This window comes from Tinamus guttatus, unplaced genomic scaffold (genome assembly GCF_059628265.1).
Source record: "Tinamus guttatus ecotype Peru unplaced genomic scaffold, ASM5962826v1 Tinamus_guttatus_pri_ptg000006l, whole genome shotgun sequence".
Taxonomy (NCBI): Eukaryota; Metazoa; Chordata; class Aves; order Tinamiformes; family Tinamidae; genus Tinamus; species Tinamus guttatus.
The window spans coordinates 1543303-1568721 of NW_028288540.1; the positions used below are offsets into that span (position 1 = coordinate 1543303).

Genomic DNA, 25419 nt, shown 5'->3' on the forward strand with positions numbered 1-25419 from the left:
GCATCCCAGAGATTTCAGTTGGGTTCTGTGTATGTTTTAGGTCTTTGAAAGAAACATTTTTATATCTTCTCCAGGAAATAAGTTTTTAAACTCTGCTGAAAGTAACAAAGCTCACAGAACAGTTCCTATGGATTTAGCTCTTTTTTTTTTTTAATGAAAAAGTATTGTCAACAAAATTGGAAGGAAGCAGCCTGTAATTTCACGCTATTACAAATTGTTAGATGCCTTGCCCACACAAAGTGATTTAACTGAGGGAGTGATACTCCCCAGGAAAATGAGCTAGTAATGACATACGCAGCCTGCTAGAGTGAAATCTAATTTTTCATCCTAAATTCCTGCTCAGAACAGTTTTCTTTTAAGAACTTTTCAGTGCCTAAGTAATATGAATGTAACCCTTTGGCACTTCCACTGACCGCACGACAGGGCAAACCTGCTGGCTCTATCATACCTGCTTTTTGTCTAAAAATAGAGACCGTTTCTCTTTACCACCTTTAACAGACGAAAGAGGTTTCGCATTCAGCTTATGTAGGTGACAAAGGGCAGCTGGGCCACGCTGGAGTATTTGGAAGCAAAAACTGCATCGACTTATTCTGCAGTTTGAACAAACATGCAAGGGGTAAAGGATTTTGTTCCTGCTGTCAAACCAGCAAGACCAGAGAAGAACCAAGAGAGTTGGAGACAGACAACTATTCCTCAGCAGGGACCAGATGAGGAGAAGCCAGAAATGTCACTTTGGAGCTCAGCTCTGCACAGCTACAGCTGCCATTCTTTGTTAGCCATTAGACCAATGCAAAAACGAACAAATGTTTAAGGAGGAACAACAAGCAAGCTTTACCTCCTCAGAGAAGGAAAAGCAACACTGAGCTAAGGGTAGACCATTGAATTTTTTGACTGATATTAATATCAAATCCAAAAAATCTGACAGTATGATGATGAGACAGAAGGATGACTATCTAGTGATTTTCTTCTCTTAGCATCTTAGTATCCTTTGTTAACAACCTTCAAGGGCATTGCAAACACATGCAGGACATTTGTTTCTCTTCACTTTCAAGGGACACCCTGAGATGTTTGCATTGTCTGTGCAGGGAGGTGCCTCACGTCAGCATACTCTAATGCTGGGGAAAGACAAAGACTGATTATTTGTATTATTTCTCATGGGGCTTTGTACTTACAATTGGGCTAGCATTGATGTAGTCTGAATTGTCGTGGCTGTTTTCAGCTTTCAAACATATCCTGGAATGATCATCTGCAAAGGCAAAATACAGACAAGAAAGTTTCTATAAATGTTTTCTAACCATTTTAGGTTAAACAAATATATTAATGAGCATTTTAAGGCAAAGTGTAAATAGCAGACAGTATATTTTCTCCTTACTTGTAACTGAGCACAGCCTTCATACAGCCAGAGTTGCATCTTAGCTCAGGAGTGAAGCTCTTTGAGATATTTCAGAGGCTGAGCATCAGAAAATGTGTTCTCATGAGATGTCTCATAATGTGTTGCAACCACTCATAAAAAGAAGGGGAATCCCTATTGCTTAGAGATTTCAAGATTTAAACTGGAAAAAACACCAGAAAGCAGCATAGAGAATACACTTATGTTTGCAGGGTCGTAAAAGAAGAAAAATGATGAAGCTTTTCCATCTGTCTGCTCCAGAAAACAAAAGGCAGAAACATCAAAGCACACGTCAGAGCTGGGCAGTAAGATGACGTGTCCTGATCAACGAGTGCAGCACAGCGCTCCTCCAGCCATGGGAGAAACGCCACGATCTGCAGAGCTTCTGGGAAACCCGGAACGCAGGTAACATCCCCACTGAAAGGCAGGGCTGGAGCACGCACAGACCTTCCCACACTACCAGCCACGCAGCTAGTCCAGACACCATTAGTAAAGAAATCAGAGCATCATTGGAGACGGGAGGAGTGCTCGTGTTAGCCCATCGGCAAGATTCTGTCACCCGTTTTTTAATGGCACTTTTGCCGTGCTGGTTCAATCACTTTCACTGTATGTGGCCCCAAACTCTGCAGTCCTTTCTTTGACTACAGAATATATATATTCTGTGTGGGTTTTATTCGCCTCTATTTAGATGGTGACAATGCAATGTCTGAGTCTGTTCCAGTCATCTAGTCTCACTTTTTGCTATTAGAAAAAAAAAAGCAAACAAAGAAACAAACAAAGAACACTTTAGGTCAAGAGTCCTCACCCTATTTAACTGTCTAAAACAGACCAGATGAACTGAGTTCTGAAAGTGCCCATTTCTTTTCAATGACTATAAAAAGTAGAGAACCAGACCATATGCGGCTAATTTATGTGAGAGATGTCTAAATCTTGACAGATTAATCTCAAGCAACTTGTATCCGATACAAAACTAGAGCAATTTATATTTTTCAGTAAACCTACCCTGCACTGTGTGTGATGGGGAGAGGCCTTAGAGCTGCTGTAGAGCTTTAACACTCCTCCGTTGAACACAGACACTGATGTTTGGAGGGGATCTTTCTAACAATTATTTGAAGAGCCAAAAAATGTGGGTCTATCCATGCTAGAGCTTTGTATCCTGTCTAGTGGTCCATGACACCCTCCTTCATAGCACTGCAATTACAAGTTGGCTTTTTAAATTATTAAATCCTAATTATTATGTTAATAATAAAGAACAACAAAAGGGATATTAAGTGTCTTAAGTAGTACGCAATAAAACCAAAGAGTTTGGACTGTGCTTACATTTATTCACCAGGAATGTCATGGCAGTCCAATATACGAGTAAGACAAAGATTAGAACATCATATTCTATAATTTTATAGAACGTTATTTGTAATCTCTTGATCTCACCAATAAAATATAACACAGGAACGTGACCATGCTGGAGCAAGACTAGAGATGCCCAAGTCCTGTCAAGTGAATGAAGAACCCTTCTTTCCTGTTCATGCAAAATTATTGCTATTGCAAAGTTTCAATGAGGACTACGAAGGAAATACAGGGAACAAACATATCCACATTAATCACTTCCAGCTTCACTTAGGCCCTGCAGCACAAAAAGAAAATCCAAGACATAAAAAGAGCTGGTGACACCTGATGTCTGGGAGCTCCCAAGGCTGCTTATGGGAGGCTCTAGGGTACCACTGCCTGAGTGCCTGAAGAAGGACCTTGAACCCTTGGGGCTACAGTAGCCAGGCAGTTTAAACACGCTAAGTGTGGTCTGCTGGCAACTCTTCCATCTCCTAAGCTATGTAAGCACTTAAGAGAAGCCCTGCCCACTGGATAGCAAAATTCATTGAATGAGCTGATCAACAAAGAGAACGTGATGAAGCATTTTCAAGTGATGGAAGAGGGAGCAGACGGAGATTCAGCAGCGTTCAGCAAACATATTAGCTTAACCCTTCAATAAAAAGTCAAGAGTCAGACCAGTAAGTTCAGGAATGAGATTTTTAAAACATAATGTCTTACTCTCAACTTCCACTTTAGTGTACCTTACCACAGCCTGGTGCATCAGCAGGTTTATCAGAGGTGGGACGTTAAGACTTTGGCGTTGAAAACGTGGCAAGACTTTATGCTTGCTCTCAGAAAAAAAATATGCAAAAGAGGCTGTACATGTGTTTTCTGTATGTAATGAGAATTTACACCCTTGCTTAAGTTGCAGCACTGAGCGTTTGCATTGACAATGAACAGCTTGTGCCTGTCTATGCCTGTTACCACCTCAAAGCTCCCAGGAACCAGCATAATAGCTCTTCAGAAACAGGCAACAAAATGGGGACATCAGTTTGTTATGTTAACAATAAGCAACAGTGGGGACAAGGCCGGATGCACAAGGTTCCTTTTGTAAACTGCATATTGATTATGTTGCAAAGCAAGCAAAAAGGAGCAGGAGAAGTCGCGAAAAATGGGGGAAGGCAGGGCAGGAGAGAAAAGGAAGAAATCTAAGATCAATCTAAAAAGCAAGCTAGAAAGAAGAACAAAGAAAGGAGAGGGAAGGTAATAAAGAAGTGAGAGAAAAAAGAGAGGCTGTTACTAGCGACTGTAATCTGGGCAACCTGCAACTAGCCCTCACTTCAAGTAACTACAGTAGTTACTGTATGAACTGTATTGTATGAGTGAGGGGGTTACTTGCCACCGAGGAACTCTGCTTCGCTCAGGGCTACAGTTGAGCTCACTTACTCCAGAGCACGTTGCCCTAATTTGTATTGAATCCAGTGGACACAGCTAGGGTGGACAATTAATAGAAATCACCGTTTTTACAGGTGTCAGCTGCAAAAGGGCTTTAAAGAAATGAGCTACTTAAAGCATAACTATATAAATACACACACACACACACACATATATATAGCATACATGTGTAGACACATATATAGGTATACATGCAGTATTGACCATACTGAGATGCTTTCACTTTGCAGAAATGCATACCAGGAAAATCAAATATGAAGAGGTGTTTGAACAACTGAACTGCCAATGTGTTCCTACCATAAAGAAGGCAACTCATACCTCCAAGTTATACCGTAAGTAACTCCATAAGTTATACCAACTTGTTTGCTAGCTGGATAAAAAGATGGGAGTTTTATTGACCCAGGATGTCTGTGTTACAGAATGTCTGTGTCACTAGAGGTGTGAGATTTTTTTAAAAATTAGTAATTCATTAAGTGCAATGTCAAGGTGTTCCACCACCACGTTATTTTAGAAGATGTGTTTAAGAAGGTAAGCTAGGTATAAGAGTAAGCTATGAGGAAACTGTGAGCTTGAAGGTAGTATTACTATAGAAATGACATCAGCTCGGTAATCAGTAAAAAGTAATATGCTAATATTGCAAGATTAGTTAAGAAAGGAAATACAAAATGATATGAAAGCCTCTTTGAAGCCTTCCTAAAATGAAGTATTTTCCAAAGTTGGTCTTCTTTTACCTTGTCAAGGTGATGATGAATATGAAGCATACCAACTCTGCAGCATATCAAAAACATATCAACTTTGCTTCTTAATTGAGGCTGAAGTAAACCTGTGACTTCTTGCTATGGTTTTAGTCCCAAATCTAATTAAAAAAAAAAAAGTGGTCTAACTGGGCTCTTTTTCATCTGATTCTAATCTTAGAGTCTGTAATAACCACCATCTTACCAAAGTTTAGTTGTTTAAAGTGCATGTCACACTTCACACACCATCAAAGTAGTTTTAGGGTATAACATGACAGCTGTTTACCAGCGCAGAATAAATTAGAGAAGGACAGGCAATTTTGTGCAATTCAGGTAAAAAAAAAGAAGGAAAATTCCAAGTGCACTAACAGCCCTGACAGAATCAGCTAAGAAATAGCATTTTCTCTCTTATGTAAGTGCTAAGGGATTTTAAGTGTGCTCCAATATTCCTAATTAAAGCTTCAGATGAATCCCCGGCAGGCAGCCCGGCTGTGTGCGGATGGGCAGACATCCCTGCACACCGTGCAGGAAGCCGAGGGCAGGAGCTGAGGGCAGCGCAGGCCGAGTCAGCCCCACAACAGGCCCTCTTAGCCCTGAAGACAGTTTGGCACTGCAGTGTGGCACCTCACCAGGCCTAAATCCTGTCCAGGTAGGCTGAGGGGCTCTGCGCTCCTGCTCGTCGCATCGTGTGGCCACATTTGCCGCAGGGACACGGGGCACCAGCTTGGGCCGCACCTGCCACCCCGGGGCGGCCTCCGACACAGCACCCGGGAAGCACCCGCTTTAACTCAGGAACAGCCACTTGGAAGCTCAGGCTGTTCTGCCTGTAAGCCCATTTTGACAAAAGCCCTTTAAGCAGGAAGATCAATTTGGATCAATAGACATTATCAGGGAGCAATTATCACTTCCTATTATGCAGGTAGACTTTTTTTTTTTTAAATCAGGATATGAAAAAAAATGCAGAAATCTGGCACTCCTCTAACTTCTGTGGTTATTTTTTTGGAACTTTTCAACAAACCCGGTAACAAAACCCACTGAAGTCAACAAACTGTCGCTGTTTATCCCAGCAGACTTTTGCCCAGTGCCATATTCACTCTGGAGAACTGACACTGCCCAACTATTATCCTCTTCCCCAAAGCTGCAGAAGCTGCAAAAAAACCCTCTATATTAACAAGAGCCAAATCCTACTGAAACAAATAGGCAAGCACTGATGGGCTCTGTTAAATGATCATGTAGTTCCAAACAGTCTTCCCTCTAAATCTGGCTCTGACATTGACTTAATGTATTACCTGTCATTTCCCCATTTCTAAAAGAGGAATAGCACTTACTCATGGCTCTCATAGGGAAAATTAATGTTTGCAGGGCACTTTAAAAATTAAAATAGCTCTATATTTTTGCCAAGCTACCCAGCTGGATTGTGGGCACACTGATTGAGAACATTTTTGTCGCTGTGGTCTGTGCATATATTCTCAGTTTCAGTTTTGTTTCGCTGGTTGCTTAATAAAATGTGTGGCCCATACCAATGTAATCTATGCAATACATACATTTGCATAGGGAAAATATGCTGCTTTATTTCAGACTCACAAAGGTGGCTGCTTACGGAAAAGAGCAGATTCTAGGAACATAAATATTGGCTGCATTCTTCTTCTCTTTCATCCAAAGCCTAGCAGAGAGAGGCCAGTCTGCAAGCTTATCCACGGAAGCCTAAAGGGGCTCATTGAGTACAGCTGAGTGGCTGATAAACACATCGCTCTGATTATAGACTGCTGCTATTACTGTTGGATGGACATGATACCGACTTGGCTAAGCCCAGCCAAACTTCCTTCTGCTGAACGGCTGCAGATGCTGCCCTTGTACTCCGTTCCGGCGCTGAAAAGCGCCCTGGCTATTGAACCTCGTGAGCCAGTGCAGCTGCAGCAGCAGCACTGTGCGACACAGCTATGCCGTTCACAACACACAGGCAACTTATAAGGAGATAAAATTGTGTCCAATATGACAACAGCACATGCAGCCAACCAATATTTATAATTATGACTTTCTAATGCACACACACACTGCTCTGTACGGTGCCTGCCTGTCAACTGCAGCTAAGTATCGTGCAAAGGATATTGAGGAAAGCGTCACAAACTTAAAACGCAATCACCCAAATTAAAGGGTACATACATGGCACCACAGCCTGCGAGCGATTCTTCTGGGTGTTCTCCTCCCGCTGTGCAATGACGGCGGCGTTCGGTTCAGCCTGATAAGCACATAGAGCTTCCCACTCTTTCTCCAGACGATTCTTGTTTTTCAGATGATCTTCCATGTAGGACTGGAATTAAAAGAATATTGTATTAAGCACTGACCTATCCAGACTCAAAGGATATACATCAGGATAGGAAGCAGAGATAGTAAGAACTAGTATGTAATTTAGCACTTCTATAAATAAGTGCTTGCTCTGAACGTGTTTCCACCTTTCCAAACTGTCAAAAACTCAGATACTTCAACCTAAAGAGAAGGAAGAATGAAAATCAGAGCATGGGGATTCTGAACCTTATCACCAATCTAAGTGTTAAATGATTGATTTAAGTGAGTTTATTTCTAGCTCTAACATGTAAAGGTGCTAGCTCTACTAGGAAGAAATGCTTGAAACCTCCAGACGCAGAGCTTCAGGAACAAGCTATTTCTTTTTTTGAAGCACAATGTCTTTTTCATCAGGTGATGAAAAGAAGCAAAAGTCCATTGGTAAGAACTACTTATCAATACAACAAAAGCTCAAGACTGACCAAAGATTTTTATAACAGAAGTTCAAGTGTATAGACAAGTTGTAAGAAATCTGAATCATCTTCAGTATAGCTAAGTGAATTAAAAACTTGCTAAGTGATACAAAAAACACTATTGAAAGATAAAACCAAAATGAAAAACAACAAGTTTTCTTCTACTACTTGGGAAAATAATGGGATGAGGGAAAAGATTTCTCCAAAGGGTTTTGGGACTAGCTGTCCATGCTCTTTTGGAGATGGGGAGAAAGGCAAGTTCTGTCACCCTGTCTTGCTTCTCCTCCATCTGGACACAGCGGAGGCAGGGAAGGGAGGCTGAGGGGCTCAGAACCACAAGCATCTTCAGCCACCCCTAAGCAGGGGTTCAAAGCAGTGGAGGGGCAGCCAGGTTCAAGGGGGCCAACTACTGCTTCTCCTTCCTCCTCCTTTACCAGTGAGTGACTGAAGCTTGCAACGAGTCTGGCTGTATGGACTTTTCAGATTAGGAAAAATGTTCTCTGCTAGGGCATGTTTCTCAGTGCAGCACTCATGTTTGGGATGCAGGGCAGGAAGGAGAAAGGTGCCAAATTGCTCCTGGACACCTCGCCAGCCTTGCCCTTTCCTTTTGGCCTGCCTGACTGGTCTGTAACAGGCTCTCTCGTGGCTGGCAGAGGACTTCTAAAATTAAAACTTCTCATTGCTCTGGTTTAAGATGAAGTGTCATTGCTGGGTCATTAAGAACTCAGGAACTGGCACAGAGAGGGCCTGAGCTGAGAAGGTGGTGTTAATTAGTTAATTTAATCATAGGTCCAGAGATGATGGACCATCAGAGTATACTGGTGCAGATCTTAAGTTTCTGCAACCCTCATAAGGCTGGGGATTCAGTACAGCTCTGGGAAGACACGTGGTTCCCAAGGCTGCCAGAAGTGAAATAACTCCCTACTCCATCACCCCATGGCCCTGAAAATTGTAACAAGTGTGTGAGGGGAAGGCAGCAGAATGGAGGGAGCGTGGGGAAGAATGGAAATCTTTCCCCTAACTTTAACACTTAAATTCTGAAAATTACCAGTGGGTACTGAAGTCTGTTTGTACAACAAAAATACCTTTCAGAGGGTGTCCTTTCCTACCAAATTTAGCAAGAGAATAATCTCACACTACACACAGGAGAGTATTTGTAAACTAAGCGGCATACTACCCTTACACAGGAGGTTGAAGCTAACATCCTTAAACAGATTTAAAAGGGATAAACCAGTTAGGGGACAAGCTCAGGCTCTGGAAGGACACAGAGAGCAGGGCTGCAGACCCAGGGACCTTAGGCCCAAGCACCAAAGCGGCTTTTAGTTAAAAATCCACAGCCAAATCTGCTCCTTTAGAAACTCTCCCTGGTACAGCTAATTTTCCAGTAATACATGCCTAGAAAATAACGCCTGGAAAGGATTCACGGAGAAGTATAAAGGGCAGTTTAATTTCTCAGAAAACTTTTTATATAGACGATCTCTATTACATCGAATTGTTCCTCCCAAAAACATTTCACAGGAGAAAGGGCTATCATGCCCTATAGGCAGGTTTCTCAGAGGGTGTCAAAAGCTCCAGGCTGCCTTCTGCCAGGGAAGCGCTGCTACAGCCGCCGCCTCATCCCGCTTCCTGCCACAGGAGCGGGGCGGGCTGCTCTTCTCCCCTGTGGACTGAAGACTTTCTCGGTTCAGTGGGAGCTGCTGGCAGACGGCTTTGTTTTGGGCAGCCCACACACCGACTGCGCCATCGCTTGGGTTCCAAAATAAAGGGAAAGCTTCAGGCTGGGCCTGGACGGGGCTGACAGGGACCTAGGAGGGCTGCGGAGCTGGCCTGGCCCTGCCGTGTGCCCAGGAGCTAAAGCGCCCTCAGCAACGACACGGATGAAGAGCTGAACAGCCTCCTCCTTCCTCTGAGTAGATCTGCACCTGAGCATGTACGTTGAACACAATCAGAAAGAGGCAATTTCTCACAAGTAGAGAGCAATTGGCACATACATACTTATTTATTTATTTATTTATTTTTGTGAGGAAAAGGGGGAAAAACTGTAATCTTGCAAAACTATTGAACCGAGATTGTCAGCTTCAGAAAGCTGTTCAGCTGTTCAGCGTGTGACAGAGATCAGGCAGGCAAGGACCCACCCGCAGCCTCTTCCCGTTTGAAGCCAACTTGTATAATCTGATTCATTCTGGCCTCCCATCACCAACGTCCCGCAGACTTCAAGGACATCTCTGCGGTACATGGGGCTGCCTGCGCTGGATCTCTCCACATCACTGTGAGGTCGGTGACACTGTACGAAGAGCTCCCTGAACACCTGATTCCTAAAGCTGGGCTCGACAGAGTAAGGAGCTTCCTGGCTGGCTCCAGCTTGTCTGTTTGATGATCTCAAGCATTTTATCTTAAAAATTAGTATTTTTCAAAAATTGCTAAGTATGATTGTAGGTAAGATATTCTGACTGCAGGCAAAATTTTAAATAACTCATGTCTCCTTAGAGAAAGGAAGTCTTTAACTTTCATCTTATTATTTCATGGACTATTTGAGTATCCGTACCAAAGAACGTACAAATGAAAATAAAGTGAAATTTTACGTTTGACCGGGCAACCACTTTTCGTGCAGTGTCAACATCTAAGGCACATGGATCAGATCCAGAGGCCACTTCCTAACAGAAACTGAGGAGGCGTTTGGCTCTTTGCATGGACTTGTGCAGCATGAACATCTGCTGTCCACACATGTCTAAGCAACTACTGATAAAGAAGCTTCCTTAGAAACTTCCACAAGTCGGACAGTTAAGTGGTCTTTCACTTCCAGCCCTTCAGAGCCCCTACTCCCATTCCCACTTTGCTAACCAGGAGCTTAGCGATTTTGAAATATTCTCCTGGGAGCAGCATTAAACTGAGTGGAGTTTCTGGTATTTTAGAGATAGCATGTCTACTGAAACGCACTCTTTAATTAGGAGGTTTCCATGAAACATTCTGCTGCGTTTGCCTGGTATAAAACAAATTCATTACCAGCATGTCAAACACACATGAACCTCACTGTCCCACAGCAGCAGGCTGAATAAATAGAGGTTGTCACCAGGAACACTCCTCCAAGCAGCTGTGGAAGGCAGAGGTCTGGTCTCACCGAGGTGTCCACAACTAGAACTGCACATGCTCCTGCTTAGACAAACACTATCCGCTGGGCCAGACCTCCCCGAGAACCTCAACTTCCATGAAATCCTCCTTTTCCCTCAGCAACATGTACAAGAACAGGTTGCCCAGTTCATGCTTTTTCTTGTACGCATAGATGAGACGGTCTTGCTGCCAAACATTTTAAGGGGAAAAGGAGCGTGCAAAGTCCCCCGCTCTTCTATTAGTGTATGTGGAAAAGGGAATGCGTTTTAAAATCTACTGTCTTCTCAGTAAAGATTTATATGTAAGCCCTGTGAGGCATGGCAATTCTGTGGGAAAAGGAGAGCTCTCAGCCAGAGCATGAGAAACTGGTCCAGGGACCATGGATCTCTGGCCAAGAAAAGTGGCACCAATAGCAAATGTAAAGGCAGATTCAGCATGGATTCGGTGAAGAGACATGCGAGCTCAGCTGATGTTGCACTGCGATCCACGCTACTTGGTTTTCTTTATTCAACAAGCTGCTTCCAGCACACGTTCTGTGGGTAAATTAAAGTTGACAAATATCAAAATTAAATTTTAATTGTCTGGCCAATCTCCCAATACCTCTTCAGAGCTACTACGAATTGCATCGGCCAAGATATTTGTTTTAAAAACACCTGTTTTCTTAGCTGATGGTCAGCTATTACAAAAAGCAATTATTTTGGACAACACACTCCCCTTGCGGTGCCCGATCGGATACCCTCTCCATGGCTGCGATGTCGCTTTCAATGAAAAGCCGGGCAACGCTCACATTGACAGACCTCGACAGGTTTAATCTAATCTCAAACGTCAGCTTAAGAAGTGGATGGGACATGATCCTAATCCTTGTGAGCAGCGACCACTCCAATCTCCCCCCTGTGCCTAACAACATGAGGGCCACTGCGTTGCAGCAGCTGCTGCTTTCTCCAAAGGCGCCGTGAGGAAACTCAAACACAAACGTGGTGCAGCAGAGGCTGCTGAGGCTGCTATGGTCTCGGGTGGAGTATGGGTGAGCACTGAATTGTTGCCACCTAATTTTCCCTTTCTCTAACAACGAAAATTAGGTCTAGCTCACCAGCTCCCATTGCCCCCTAAATTTGATGGTTTTCATGCTCAGTCTCTGCTCCTTTTGCAACATTTGCCCTGATATATATAGATAGATAGACAGATATACACACACACACACACATATATATATATCAATTGCAGCTGTGTGCTAAATACTAAAGACTGCTCTTGAAATGATTCATTTGTTTTATTATTCTCTCCAACTGCCTTGGAGATTTACCTAACGACCTTGGCTAGGTTTTTAGGTGCTTTGTATCTAAAGAGGAGGCTAAGCCACATTTCGCTCAGATTGTTATCACACAGCTCTCTGTGACAAACCACTTATAAATTCTATTTCTCAAAGTTTTTATTCTTTGTGTTCAGATAAAGCTTTTTATTCTCCCAAATGACTTAGTTCTTGACAAATTCCTACTGGTAAGTTTATTCATTACCAACCAGTGAAGTTCCTCTTTAATATTTCTTTCACAAATTGATCTCTGGTTTTCCAATTATATCTGTTCACTTCTGTCCCAGATTTTAGCTATTCCTAGGGATTCCTTCTGTTTAGATCTGCACATTGTATTCCTGGAAATACCCCCATGTTTTAAATGAAGAATATTAGTCATTATCTGAACCCAACAAGATGATTTTTGCATAGGGAAGCCAGTATGACTTTTCTCTTGCAAAATTAATTTACTACCCATCGTCCTCCATCTATTCCTTTGAGCCCTATTCTGCTTACACAGAATCCTGCTCCTCAATAAAAAAAAACAAACAAACAAAAAAACTCTTGAATAGCTTTCAGTGTCTTCACTGTGTGGATCCCCAAGTTAATGCTTTCATTCAAACTACAGACCACTCTTCTTGTTACTCTTTTCTTTAAAGCTGATTTTATTTGCTTCACACATTTTAAGTCTAAGTTTTCAACCTTTAGCATTACTCCTTCTATGCAGCACCTCCCAGGGTGCAACCACTTGCAAAAGTCACTGTCACTTCCATCTACTTCCAATTCATTAATTAAAGACTAAGTACAACTGCATCTAACACCAATTCCCATACCGTGCTACCATATATAGCCTTTGATTGTGGCTCTTTTTATATCATCCTTTAGCCACATTTCAACTGACTTGTCTTCTAAAAATTGACATTAATTTTTCAATTAACAACTCATAATAATTCATTTCAAGGCTTTATGAAAACTTGGATATATTGCTTCTCATGTTTTCACTTCTTCTACTGTTTTTGTAATTTTAGTTAAATAAAAGCAATCAAGTTTGTCCAGCCAAGATTTATTCTTTATAAAATTATGCACATTCCTACGCACGGAGCAGTTACCCAACAGAACGGACGGAGGAGATTAACAAACACACAAAGGAAAGATTCCCAGTCCTCTCTATCCTCTTCAGTGAGAGCCTCACACTTATCTCTGTTTTGTGCCTTTGAAAATCTCTCCCTAGATAATCAGCAATTTCATTTTAATACGTGTTCCATTATTTTCTAGGGCCAGAGTCTGGATTCATGGAATAGTATTAGCAAGGATCATTTCTCTTCTCTTGCCTTGCTTCTCCCCAGTCCCTTTCTAAAAATCGTCATTACTTTATTCTTCCATTTCTGCATCAACACTTGTCCAGCACTATTCTAATAAAGCTTCCTGAGGGAAGTGTCACTAGGAGAATCCTGCAGGTTTCATACTCAGACCACACAGACGCAGCTTTTCATTTTCTAACATACTCTAAGGCACTTTCACTGTGGCACTAATGTTATTTGGGGCTCTTTTTAGGTTACAGAGGGTCAGGGCTTTCACCCTAAGCAGCCGCTGCGTTCATGGCTGTCAACTCACCACATGTGTCCCATGAAGAAGCCACTCAGTGGTGCTCCATGTAGAGTAATATGTGGGAGCAGAGCCTAATTGTGTCAACAGTTCTCCTGTTTTTCTTACCTAGGAAAACAGACTTGAAATAAAGGTGATCCTAACAACATCAAGAAAGCTCTAGTTTCTTCCAGCAATTGTAATTCTGTGAAGGCACCACAGATGTTCATGGTGCTCTGCTCTGCCAAACTGCAAACACTCAGTCCAGAGCAGGCACTAAGACCAGCTTTGTGACACAGATTTCACTCTGCAAATGTTGTTAGAAGCACCAGTTTTACCAAGGCAAATAATACACATTTCCAATGTTAACTACAGGGAAGTGTGTCTTTCCTGGGCTTGCTATGCCTAGCTGCAGAAAAATGTATCTATTAAATAAAATCAAAATTCTGCTGTGGCAACTCCTTTTCTGCAACTCTCAGAGCTTTCAACTGGAGGAAATCTCAGTAACTTAACACCCAGCTATAAAGCCTCACAGACTTTTCTACCTGCAGGAACATTCTGCATCTGCTCCTGACTCGGCTGGAGCAGGATTTCTTCATCCCATTAGTCACTCATTCCATGTTGGATGCTCCTTTTTCTTTTTTTGTCTTGCCCCACGTTATTCCAGATCTCTTGATCTTATCAGAGAGAACTGTCTAAAGCAATCCCAAGTGAATCCTCAATATCTGATTGCCACAGTGAAAAGGGCAGGTTTTAAAGCCTTTTCAAGCAAGTATGGAAAAGTACCTTAAAGCTACTGGAGCTGCCATAAAATACTACTAATATCATACATAATATGGTACACACATAATATCATATATAATATGGTGGATGGCAACAGAAAAAAAAGGAAGGAAGTAATGAAGCAAGTAGTCAATCTGGCTGCAAAGAATTTCACTGTATGCTTCAAAATGGTTGCACTGTTAGGAAATAAACCCCAATTTCCATGGTGATGCCATGCAGCAATAAAAAATTGCTTTTCAGAGTTTCAATTTTACATTTTAGATGTAAAGCTGATCGTCAGTGCCCATCAGGTATGCAGAGAGCACACTCCTGCCTCAAGCATGCCATCTAAAACAATTTACAAGGACTACCCTTGAGTTTCTAGCAAAATATCAAAGCAGTGCATGGCAGCAGTCACCCAACGAGACTCCAATGCAACCTGCACAGGAATGCCTGTGTTCACAGGGACATTAAATGGCAACCTATGCTCTGTTCACCTAAATTAATACACCCTGGATGGAGTGCGCAGCGCTGCCTCCCCCTCTGTGAACGCTCTGATAATGGAGGTTTGTAACTTGTAAAAGGATTACTGCAATCCAATCAGCAGGTGCTGGGATCAGTGTGTGTCACACAAACACTTGCTAATCTCTTTTCTTACAGCTCCCAGCTGCCAAAGGTGCTCAGGGAAATCCCAAGGAAAGGGCTGGATACAACCCGGTGGGGACCGAGCTGGCTCTTAGCTCTGCTGCAGCTCTTGGGGGATGCAGGTTACGCTGTTAGCGCCGGGAGCAGCTTCGTGTTTAAAGAAAAGGTAGCTACGGAATTAAATGTTTTCAAAAAAAAATGGAATGCTTAATTATGAAATATTTACTCTACCTGGCAGGCTCTAAATATACCCAAGGTAAGGAAATTCACTCTACAAAGAATCCATTCTCAAGCATTACCAGCCACTTAATGGTGTCTTCTAGGTCTTAAAATACAACCGCCCTCATCCCCTCCTCCTCACCCTCTTTCTTGAAATCTCAATTCTGCCTATGAAGTTTCATCACTGCAATTACTCTGCTCTAAATAAACCTCAGCAAAAAGAAGATGATTACCATAAAAGGAATATAATTTGCTCCCTTCCGAGCTCTGTTTTTCTGTAGCTCCTTCTTTGCAACCGTCTGAACATACTTCTGCAGGGGAGGCAAGGATTGCTGCCGATTCGCAGACGGGAAAATGAACGGGCAGAAACACTGGAGTGAATCCCCCAGTGCCAAAGAACACACTCCCAGCACAGATAGTTAGCAGAGAAATTCAGAACTCGCCGGCATTCTGACCACTGCGGTTATTTTTTTCCTTTTTTCCCAGGGTCGCAGCTATAAAAAAGGCTAAAAGTCACACAACCCTTATGAATATGTAGTGTGATAACATTTTGGCATGGGAATTTGGAGTTAGAATAGATTTTTGCTTGTGAGGGTTGTTTTCTGATTTACAGTACAGGCCATAGTGGCTGATGAGTACAGGAATTTGCTTTAAATGTATGTTAGATTTTGTTTCTAGGAGATACCTAAATAATAAAGATGTGAAATACAAATTACAAAAATAATTTCCAGCCTTTCTATATTTATTACAGTAGGTTTCACAATAAAGAGCTATAGCTAATAGCATTTACTAAAAGAAGAATTTTATTTTCAAAAGTTGAGGAGCTAGATGTCTTAGTCAAATACTGCTATTTCACAGCATATGACATATTGTGACAGTGATGTGCATTATTTAATAACAACATCAACCAAAACCTTTATATTCTGAACAACTCGGCACTGTAGGAACTGACACCAAGGATGGATGATGTTAAACTCTTCAGCTGTGTCGCTTTGGGAAGAGCTTTTGGTAGTTTTGTCAAAAAGCAAATTCACAGACCATACAAATGAATCAAAATGAGCAGATTTCACTGCTCAAAAACACAAATCAAATAAATCCTTCAAGCCTGTATGATAATTATTGATATTCCATTCTCATAGATATTGCCATTTTCTTCTTACACATTATTTTTTTTCTCAGACAATCCATTCTTCTCATTTTTTCCTACAAAAAAGTTTGAATCCCATAAGACATTCATTTCTACGCCTCCTCATGATGTTGTCTGAAATGAAAACCTTAAAATACTACTACACACCAATTACCAATTGTGTTTTGAATCACAAAACCTAATTCCCTTCCTTCTCCCTCTTCTCACTAACACAATAAAGCATCTAAATTTGGGTTCCTGGTTGGATACCTATTTGCAAATTTAGATTTTAATAAATTCAAGTTTGCATATCTTTTCAGAGGACTAGTACAGTCATCTTCATCTACTATATATAAAAACTACCGAGAGATAAATACAGAGTTCTGAAAATGTCATGTTTAAATATCCTCTATTCAAGCATGGTTATGTTCTATAAAGGTAATGAGACCAGGAAGACCCAGGCAGCTATGACCAAGCTCAACAAAGTGCTAAGAGTCATGATGTGATTTATAGATAGTGGGCCAAATTATGCCCCTGCTAGAGAGTGGCCAACTCGAGCATGGGAAAGAGAAAGAAAAAAAAAAACACTTATAAAGATAAAACAGTCCTGATAGAGCATAGAAATAAGCACATTCATAGCAGAATAAAAACTGTATTTTTTTTTCCTGGAGTAAACCATGACTCATAAAAATCCGAAATTCTGAAAATCCTTGCTTTTAAGATTTTTTTTTTGTGAAGTATCAAAATGAGTAATGACAGTTTGTGTACACACATATGCACTTAGGTGTGTGTGAAAATTCAGAATCTGTGATATGAAGTCTTGCCATCTACACTACATGCACAGCCTATCTGCACAGTACACACAAACTCAAGTGAACATATGGTCACCTGGGAGAAAAAGCAGAGAAGGAACAGACTGGAAAATCAGCCGGTTGCCTAGAAAACTCACATTAGAGCCAGAGTCGCAAGACGTCAAACTCTGCAAATATCTTCAACAGTCAAATCCTAGCAGTCAAGATCATGTTGGAAAGATGTCACAGGTCTAGGAAAATCCAAGGTAAACCGATGCTTTACACATTGCCTTCTTGTATCTTTGGAATTGACGTCTTAGTCATTCCCTGGCCAGCAACTAAGGCTCTTCTCTTGTGGCATTATGGAAAGTTCTTAAAAGCAGAGAAGCAACCCAACTAGGTCAGCTGTGAAGACAGTAAGTGACTGGAAAGCTCCCTTTCCACTGAAGTACTTGTAGGACTGCATGGAAATGCCGATGTGAGAAGACAGTCTCAGCTTCCATCCTCTCTCTTCCGTGTGCTGTCCCAGCAGCTGCAGGACCAACACGTAGCAGGGAAGTGAACTATGCTGGGCACGAGAAAGATGTTGCTGGCATTAACTCAGCTCCAAACCTACAGAGAGGATCCCAGTTTGGTTTAGGTAACTTTTTATCTATGTTCCAAGGGATTTCCAAGAGGCTGGCCTAGCTCTGCGGTTCTTACAGTGTATATCTTGAAAGCATTCAAAAGGGATTGGGAAAGGATGGCCAAAAGCTTCAGAAGTCCATAAGCTAAGACATCCTACCCACTCCCTGCACTGTCTGGCTGGCTTATACGGAGACGTATGAGCCAGGAAGGGGTCTCACTTGAAAGAAGTTTGAGGAACACTGGTCTAGCCCACATATTTGAAGTTACAGATGGCCTAATGAGAACAAGGGAAATAAAATGTTAGAGAGGATAGAAAAAGTAGCCAGAAAGAGACCGTAGAGGTCAAAAGAAGTAGTGAAATGACAAAAGACAACGTTGTACTACAGAGATGGAAAATCAGAAAAAAGAATAAAACCCAGTGCACATCAATACGTTCCTCAAGAAAAGTGTTATCAATTCAGGAGAGATCCCAAAATGGGTATACAGCATCCTTCTCCACAACAGAGGCAACTAATTAAAAACAGAACATCATCTGCCTGTTTTTTATAAGCTTTTCCAGTGTGGATTTGAATATCTTCCAGACAGCTCTCCAAATACACAATAGTTTGCTCTTAGATAATAAGGCCCATGCCACCGTCTCAGAGCCAAATATGGGAGCCTCAGGTACAGAACTCTCCTATACTCATGTTACACTTTCATGTTCTTAAAAAAAGACTAATGAGGGACAAAATAGGGCAAAAATATTACCCTTCTACATGATCCCTTGTGTATTAAAGCCAGTATGATTAGTTGTAAGAGCAGAGCGCTGGGACACAGGAGAATGGGGTCCACTCCTGGCTCTACTGCTGACCTGAAGGTTACGCTTGGTTAAGACATCTCCTCATCTACGCCTCAGCTTCCTGGGCTGAAAACCGGGATAATGATACCGACCTTTAGAAAAACCTTTGAATGTACTGATCAAAATGCTGTGTAAGAGCTGGCTAATTATATTTTTGTTACTTTAGTTAGTTGAAAGACCCCCAGTGACTTTAATCAAGAATTCCTGCATTAAGTCCAGAATCCAACGTGAAGGACCAAGTTTCCCCAAATTCAGTTGTTAGGAAACACATATAAGCCAAGGGCCTCTATTCTCCTGTACACAACTGGAAGTTTTAACGATAAAAAATTATTTTGGGGCTACCAGAAAATATAACGTATTATGTTTTGTTTGGGACGGCACAACTCGGACTGGCTCATGGGCCACTCTACTCTCTGCACCTGGGTTGTGAAACTCTATCAAGCAATAAAATGTGTAATGTTGACAGTCAAACTGGCCAGGAGCAAGCAAAGACACCAACATGGGAAAGGAGGCCATGAGCAAATGAGAACCGAGGTGCTTCTCTCACATAGGCATCCCACACTCCCACTTGAATTCCCAACAGAACTACACCACCCAACCCACTCGTACTGTGAGTTTTTTACTACTGTGGTCCACTTGGTTTATTATGATTTTTATACATTAAGAGGAATCCTGGATGTCCTTAACCTAAAATGCAAATATAATGTATATAAAACTTGGTCATACAATGAAAGTGCTTCTTGAGGCACTGTTACTGGGAGCTCTCTAACAACGGCTGTGCTTAAGTTAACGATTCTGTGATTCTGCCTGATGAAGGAAGCAAACACACAGTTTATGGCACTTGCTGCTACCATATCACTGTGTGCACGACTGTTGCAAACGAACCTATGAACCTTTATGGGGCTTGACAGATAAGGTTAATTCTGTAACCTTCAATTTTCTCAGTGAACCTAATGAAGATGCTGCAGGTTCACCTAGGGGTGAAGCTTATGGGAATCTCATGGCAGACCAGGCTTTGTTGTGTTGACAGCAGCTTTATACAGAGCCCTCTCCATCTCCTCACACAAATAATGTCTAAATCAAAACATTTTAAAGGATCTCTGACTATTTTGCTTATAAGATTTAATTTGTCACTGGCAAAAGCATGTACCATCATCTCCTACATTAGCTTTTTTCTATAATGGGACACAGGCAAATTAATAGCGTTCTTCAACATATATCTCCCATAATACTTACGTGGCTGAGACCACTACAAATTAGATTTTGTAAATTATTACTGCTTTGCTTTTCACCATTTATGTCATTACATATTTGCAATTTCCTCATCTTAAGCAATGAAAACAGCCTTATCAGCTTCATTTGTACACTCCTGTAAGAGATGAAAATTGCAAATACTGCAAGGAAGTGTTTTAAATTTTAAATGTCAACTAGTTTTCATTAAATTTTAAAACACATGAATGTTGCAAATCCACCCACGAATATTTATCTAAACATATATGAAGATATCATTGCTCTATATGATGTATGTAAACAAGCATACATGTTTGTGTAAAGCACGCATCACTGAACACTTGGTTCAAGGTACATGACACTACTAAAAATATATGAAAACTGAAAATATACTGCCATTTGAATGAGTAAGAAGGCCTGTCTAAACATGAAGTAATGGTGTTGCCAAACTTAATTACACGCTTTTTTTATGCGCCGCATAAAAATATCACCAAGATCGAGGGCCCGATTCTGCCAGAGCTCACACCTGCTAATCAGCAGTGTGCAGATAGAGCCCCAGGCGCAATTTCTGCTCTCAGTTTTTCTGCTGCAGGTTTTTTCCAGTGTTATCTCAGCGACATCTTTACTTGGGTGCGATGGATATTGCGCTGCCTCGCTGCTACCCATGCCAGGAAGATGCACACGGCGAGCGGCTCGGCAGCCGCTCACACATGAACAGCCTCAGCTCCCATAAAATATTCATTCATTTAAAAAATATTTGCACCCTGCTGTCAAACTTAGACAAATTCATACTGAGCTCCAGAAAATAGCTGTTTTAATGGTAAATGATGTTCTGGAAACCTCTTTCAGGCTAAACACTCTCGTCAAAATTATTTTAATAAGAAAGATTAACAATTTCAACATTAGCTGCTAATCCCCTTTCATTTGAAACTGTGCTGATAAAATTCTTTGCTTGTCATTCAAATAGTAAGTAATAATTATAGATTTGGGGCCTCCATCTCTTGCTTCATTAATAGTAAATTGCATGGAAGTCTGAAGCATAAAGTCAGCTTTGATACATCTCAAAATGCAATTTCCATAGCTTTCCTTAGCTATGTACAATTAATTACAGAGTTAATAAGGGGAATATGTTAATGAAAGGGAAATTATTCACTCAGACCACCTGGCCTTATCAAATTTCTTTAATATGTTTCCTTCTTTCTGTGAATTTGCATGACAGCAAGAGCACAACTGATGGCATGCATTACCAGGGCTTTAGCATTTTTATTTGCATCCAGTTAGACTCCACATAAGTAAGAAAAAATGTAAGAACTAGTCATATAGTCATTATAACTGCCTGTTTTTTAATATATATATATATACACATATTTCTTCATCATCTTTTAAATGCTGAAATAAAAACTCAAGACACCTTTATAATGACTGGATTCTCTTCAGTGTTGGGAGAACAAACACAGTGCACCCCAAAAGGAGACATTCTGTCACTTTTTGTTTTGTTTCCAGAACGTGTTGCACGTGCAAATGTTTAATCAAATCAGTACAAGAAACGCACTTTAATTCAGTGCAGTGTGACAGCTACTGAAGCTTGGCTGCGGTGTACATTATAGTTACTGGGTGTTCGTGGGTTATTGCAGAGAGCACAACCAGGTCAGAAGCAGCCAAGGCCTTCACATAATTCACCTTAAAAATCATGCTGCTGTGATACATAGTCAGAGAACTATTTTTAAAAACCTGTCAATCCAAACCCCACCAAATCTTCCACAGGCGTCAGTGCATTTTCTGCTAAGCACACTGAGGACCTGGACACCAGCCATTACAGTCCCTCCCACAAAAAGGGCCACAAGGTAAGTCCTGGGGCACTAGCAGGTCCTGCTTGACAGAGATGGTGCTTTGGGGCAATTTGTCACCTTCCCTCCTTTTCCCAGCTCGGGGAAGTGGTACAGAAGCCAGAAGCAGCTCTTTATCCTCCCCAAGCACAAGCAGGCTCCTTGGCCAAGAGGACCATCTGAATAAGCACCAGTGCACACGACTAGGACAAGAGGATGAAGACACAATGACATGGAGGGAGAGCTTAAAATTAGAGGGGAAAAAAAAAAAAAAAAAAAAAAAAAAAAGGCTGTTCTAGTCTGGAACAAAAGACGAGCTCAATTAAGGAGAGAAGCTGCCAGCAAAAATACACACTTCATGAAGACATTCTAAGGGGAGTGGAATATTTGAGGGTAGTAGCCTTTCAATTTATCTGCTTTTGACCTCAAAAGCAACTAGTCCTCATTTATAGGATAACATACACTATGTCACCTGTAGGTGTATTCTAAAGCTTCACAAATAATTTTAACTTTTATCTCCTCCTTTTAAAATGCTGCATGGCTGCACTGTGGTGCAAGTGCAAGATTTGAGCTCCATTCCCAAAATATTTTACCAAATACCTTGGAAATTGAGGTCTCTTACTCACGATACACTGCCAAGCTGAGGCCTTATCCCAGAAAGAGTTTCATGAAGCAAATTATAGAATTTTTTATGTTGCCCAGAATATGACCATACACTTTGGTGAATCCACACAGGTATTGAGGTCTCTTGAGGCCAGTACTGTATCCCCAAGGGCACTTCCAAGAATTTCTGCTGGTTTAGACCACATCTAGAGAGGGAACTCTCCAAAACTGGGCTCTTTCCGGGTATCTTAAACTGCAATTGGTGTGATAGTAACACAGCGCCAGGAAGCAGAAGGTGCCTTTCTACGCACACAGCACAACCTGCAGCTTCATCCTGAACTGCGACACGTTTTCAGGAGCTCTGAACCCGTAGCCTCGTTTCTCAGATATTATTTGATCTCAGAGGTGCCCTGTGTCTTGCAGCCTGCATGATCCACTTCTGCATCCCACAGCAAGTCTAAATTCAACTTCTTTCCATCTCTAAACCAGGCTGACCGGCATCTCAGCTACCAGCTCAGAAACACGCTGGAAAACATGTTAGCATCTCCTCAGGCCTCCTGCCCAAGAAGTCCCTCTGAACCATCTTCTTTCTAGTGTCCTTCACTTTCTAAAGAGCCATTTCCACCTGCTAGAGACCAAATATGATTAACAGGCCACATCTGCCACCGCGAGTTATTGACAGCTTAATACATGATGTTAGCATGTGTAATATAACAAATAAAACACAAGAGCACTTCATTATATAGGATACAATTTGGAGCTGAAAGAAATGGCCAGGAGCCTCCTGGACAAGTGCTCCTCTCTCTTTTTCTACTGATTAGGGTTTCAGAAGCAGCTGAGGACTCAATAAAACCCCTTGTTTTTAAAATAAAGCATCAACGAGCAGATCTTTTTTATTAAATGACCTCATATCATATCTTTTGCTGCTCATTGCAACTGGTACTGATTTTGCTTTGACTTTACTCGCACCTTCACTAGAAATGGAGAAAAGCTGGGAGAAACAGGCACAATGCTTCTGAGAGTCACCAAATTTTATATCAATTTATTTCAGCGAGGGTAATGAGGCTTTCTAAATTATTTACTTTGTGCACAGCCTAAGTGTGTGTCTGCTAATGCCACACTTTTAAAATCCATGTTCTAGAATATGAATGAAAATGTTTCTGCATAATTCTAGTAAAATCCATTTCTTATTATGGAACTGAAAGATATCAGGTGGCCAAACTATTCAATCAAAGCAGCTTGAATAAAATCGAAATAAGCACCTCACAATCAAGCAGCAGACCAAGATGTAGTCACCAAAAGTTGGCAGGTTATTTCTGATCATGAATACATTTGGAAAAACAACCATCAGGGAAGAATTTAAGGGAAAAAAATACAGTTCTGAAATTATTTTTATACTGTATACAAGAGAAATGTTTTTCTTGGTTTAAGTCTGACTTGTAATTGTTATTTCCTAAGGCCCATTCAACAAGATTAATGGAGAAAAATGAACACAAAAGAGAAATAAAACGGGAAGAATCAAAGGGTACCACCTGTGCATATTTTTTCTGAGTTTTATTGCAGAAATCTAGATCGCACATGCACCCATTAATTAGAGCTACAGTAGCAACTAGTACAACTAATAGAGCAATTTTCATGTTCAAAGAGACTTTTAGCACTTGCCAGCCATTCTTTGCTTCTGCATCTCAAGCCCTGGCTTTAAACAAATGGAGACATACATCTCAAAATAATTTAAACATTTGGGGAGAAAAAGATAAAGCAGAGAGATAAATGCTGTTTTATCATCTGCAGATCTTTGAGAGGCAACTGACTCTGCTTGTCTCAAAAAAATGACAGCTCAGACAGGAAGAGAAGGGAAAAGATTTTCCCCCCACACAGTTTACGTCTTTTTTGGATATTAGCTACCTTGTCTGCCTCATTAAATCTCTGTTCTCACGAGGGCTGCACAGCAGCCTTCACCCATTTAAACTTTCTAGTCCCAATGTCCATGATAACACAGCCTTTAGGACCACAACCTTCTTCTGACTTGCATTTTGTGGGACTGCTGGAACTCATTACGCTGGCACAGCTGAAAAATAAGCTGGGATTTCGACACACTTAGCACATTTGTAAGGAGTTTATGCTTTTAACTAAACTTTGCCACTGACTTTTCTCCCTTGACATGTGAGGGAGGATTTCTTTTAAGCTGTAAGCTTTTTTAAACAGTTTTTATAGTCAAACAGTATTTATAATCTTTGAATTCATACAGGACTAAAAAGAAAATTGTGGTGGTAGAAGGAAAGAAAGAAAGAATAGGAAAAAAAGACCTAAATAATCAAACACATGGAAATTGTAATAAAGATTTCCCTATGCAGGAAGTCCTTTTGGTTTCGCAGGCACATTGCCAAGGACAAGGAGATCAAGCAGGCTTACACTTTTTACATTGTGAAGCTGGAGATTTCAGTCTCTTGTTCATTTGCTCCCACTGGTTCATTCAGCACAGTTACAAAACTTCCTACTCCTTCCCGAAAATATTGTAGGCACAGATTACCACACAGTATTATTATTATTTCCAGTACACACATTAGTTTCATACCCTCAGGGAGAAAACTACTCAGACTTCCAGCTCAACTGGAGAAAAGGATCTTCTTGAAATTCACATTCTTTCTGAAATTCTAATTTATGCATAATGGTTAAAACTCTGCATGTCTGTCTTTGCAGAGGGAAAAAACCCAAAACACAGAAAATCATTTCTGCTTCTGCAAATCCCATCTCATATATGGTACTCAGATAACAACCTCAAAACGTTATCATCAAAAGCATACTCTCCTTTCTTGCAGCAGAGTTCTGCATTTGAAAATTCATAGAAGATTATAATTATCTTAACCCAACAGGTACAGAAAATGAATCAAGCAGAGGTGAAATCCAATCTAACTGACACGCTGACTTGAGTCTGAGCACCACAAGAAGAGCCTTCTTCATCTAAGTTGCTCCCCTCATCAGTGGGAAGGCATAGGCACCACACAAGCCATCTAAGAGAAATCCCATGTGTGCCTGATGATCAGGAGACCTTCACAGCCGCCCACTTTCTTCACTGCCTAGAAAGGGAATTTAAGGACACACTCCATAAACGCCACTTCATTAAATGCCTAG

At 41.2% G+C, this 25419-nt stretch overlaps 1 protein-coding gene across 1 annotated transcript in view; it reads right to left on the reverse strand.

Moving 5' to 3' along the window:
- PTPRN2 (protein tyrosine phosphatase receptor type N2) overlaps positions 1-25419 on the reverse strand; it is a 586957-nt gene that overhangs the window by 46689 nt on the left and 514849 nt on the right. The window contains exons 15-16 of the mRNA XM_088521231.1: positions 7048-7195; positions 1173-1246 (exon numbers count right to left, since the gene is read on the reverse strand). Coding sequence (XP_088377357.1) covers positions 1173-1246; positions 7048-7195 — 222 coding nt within the window. The remainder of the gene's footprint in view (positions 1-1172; positions 1247-7047; positions 7196-25419) is intronic.